Genomic DNA, 2,263 nt, shown 5'->3' with positions numbered 1-2,263 from the left:
TATGTTTTTTTTTGTCAACCATTCCATCAAATGGCTGATAGGCGCATATACGAACACTTTCCCCTGCTTTTAACGAGCCATCTTCAAACTCCTTCTAACTCTCTTAGATCAATAGAGACCTATTGAAGAGCAGAAGCTACAAATTAGGGCTGTTCACAGCTTTTCGAGCTTCTTATTGATCGAGTTTCGTTGAGTGCGAGACAACTGCTTGACGACGAAGAGACACATCCTAATACTCCTCATCGAATGGTCTTCAAAAGACCACAGGCAGACAATAGCTAACTTCTTTCGTACAAGCTTCTAGCATTTGCTACTGAATATCTCGTTTGTGAGAAATATGGAGCTCAGTAAAAGTGCCTTCGTTCTACTTGTGGTTTTTGGATTGTCCGTAGGAATATACGGCGAGAAGGCTCGTTTCGATAACTACCGGGTGTATCGTATTCACATCGAAAATGAACATCAGATAAAAGTGTTACAAGCCATCGGAAATCTACGTGGAGGTTACAGCTTCTGGGATGATCCGATAAAAGTTGATAGTGATGTTGACTTGGTAGTTCCTCCTCATAAGTTTGGTGAGTTCGGTGAAATCGTTGAAAATCATGGAATTGCGGCCAATTTGAGTGTTCCGGATCTTCAGAGGTTGTTGGACGCGGAACGACCGGTCACTCGAAAAGCAGGAGTTCATTGGACTGCTTACAACACTCTGGAAGAAATCTACGACTGGATGGACCAACTGTTAAAGGTTCACTCAGATTTCCTGACACCGATTGTGGCCGGTCACTCCTACGAAAATTGTCCCATACGAGGGCTTAAGGTATCTTATAAAGCTGGAAATCCGGGAGTGTTCATGGAAGGCACAACTCATGCAAGGGAGTGGATCAGCGCTGCTTCGATTACCTGGATGCTGAACCAGTTGCTGACTTCCCAAGATGAGAACATTCGACGAGTTGCTGAAAACTACGACTGGTACTTCTTCCCTGTTACTAACCCAGACGGTTACGTTTACACCCACACTACTAACCGTCTGTGGCGCAAGACTCGGAAACCATACACAGAGGTGTGCTATGGAGCTGATCCGAACAGGAATTGGGGAGCTTATTTTAAACGTGAGTTTGAAGAGAGATTAAAGAAATACTGTAATTAACTATTGGAACCTACTTTCTCTTTACAGAGGGTGGCTCCTCATCTGATCCTTGCACCGATACCTTCGCTGGACCTTACGCATTTTCCGAGGTGGAAACCAAGAGTGTCTCCGACTACTTCACATCGATTCAAGCCTCGATCAGCACCTATTTGGCATTCCATTCCTCTGGACAGCTGCTGATGATTCCTTATGGTTATACAACCGAGAAGTTAGACAACTATGAAGAAATGGTTGGACAAATTTGAGTTTCTTATTAGTCAACAGAAGAAAAAATCTTTGTTTCTATTTCTAGATGGAAGTTGGTAGAAAGGCCATCGAGAAACTTAAGGAACGTTACGGCACCGAGTACCGAATTGGAAACGTTGCTGAAGCCATTTGTGAGTTTTGCGATTTTTCACTCTAACATAACTCGTAAAAAAATCTAATCTTTGTTCATCCCTCAGATGTAGCGTCCGGTGGAAGTATCGATTGGGTCAAAAGTACTTACGACATTCCGATTGTGTTCGTGTACGAGCTACGAGATACTGGGGCCCATGGATTTTTGCTGCCTCCGGAACAGATTATTCCGACGGCCGAGGAAACTCTGGACTCGGTCATCGTTATCTTGGACGAAGGTGAGAAGCGTGGATTGCACAATCGTCAATCAGTGCGGGATGGCCGCAAGCCAATCGACTCTGGTGTGGCTGATTGAGTGGTTAAATATTTTTCATCGATGACTTATCGTTTTGGTGCCCTAAATATTTGCAATAAAGCTTGGTAATTGTTTCTCACGGGTCAGAGGTAATAACGGGGAATGATATAGATTAAGATAAAATTATACTGCTTCAGGATTTGAATGTTAAGAAATAAACCATTTTATAACTCTAGGATTTTCAATTGACAGCAATATTGGTTCTCTATCAATGAACTTTGAAAAAGAAAATACACATCCGAAAGGCCCAAATATATACTTGACTAGAAAACCTTATACATTTTGTTGCACTTAAAATCAATACAGTTTTAAAAATGAAAAAAAAATGTGAAAGACACAAATAAAAAATAATCTATAAAAAAGGAAAAAAAATAAAACAACAAAAATGACATAACTGACAAAAATAACAAATAAGACAAAAATCCCAA

The 2,263-nt window shown here is 41.1% G+C and overlaps 1 protein-coding gene across 1 annotated transcript; it reads left to right on the top strand.

Annotated features, from left to right (window-relative positions):
* Positions 1–326: 326 nt before the first annotated feature.
* LOC129748808 (zinc carboxypeptidase-like) lies at positions 327–1,929 on the top strand. The gene is made up of 4 exons (XM_055743560.1): positions 327–1,106; positions 1,172–1,374; positions 1,437–1,521; positions 1,588–1,929. Exons 1-4 carry the CDS (start codon positions 338–340, stop codon positions 1,833–1,835), a joined length of 1,305 nt encoding a protein of 434 aa, XP_055599535.1. The 5' UTR covers positions 327–337; the 3' UTR covers positions 1,836–1,929.
* The last annotated feature ends 334 nt before the right edge of the window (positions 1,930–2,263 follow it).

Source organism: Uranotaenia lowii, chromosome 2 (genome assembly GCF_029784155.1).
Source record: "Uranotaenia lowii strain MFRU-FL chromosome 2, ASM2978415v1, whole genome shotgun sequence".
NCBI classification, from domain to species: Eukaryota; Metazoa; Arthropoda; class Insecta; order Diptera; family Culicidae; genus Uranotaenia; species Uranotaenia lowii.
The sequence above is the reverse complement of the archived record's forward strand: the minus strand, read 5'-3'. Positions and strand labels throughout refer to the sequence as shown.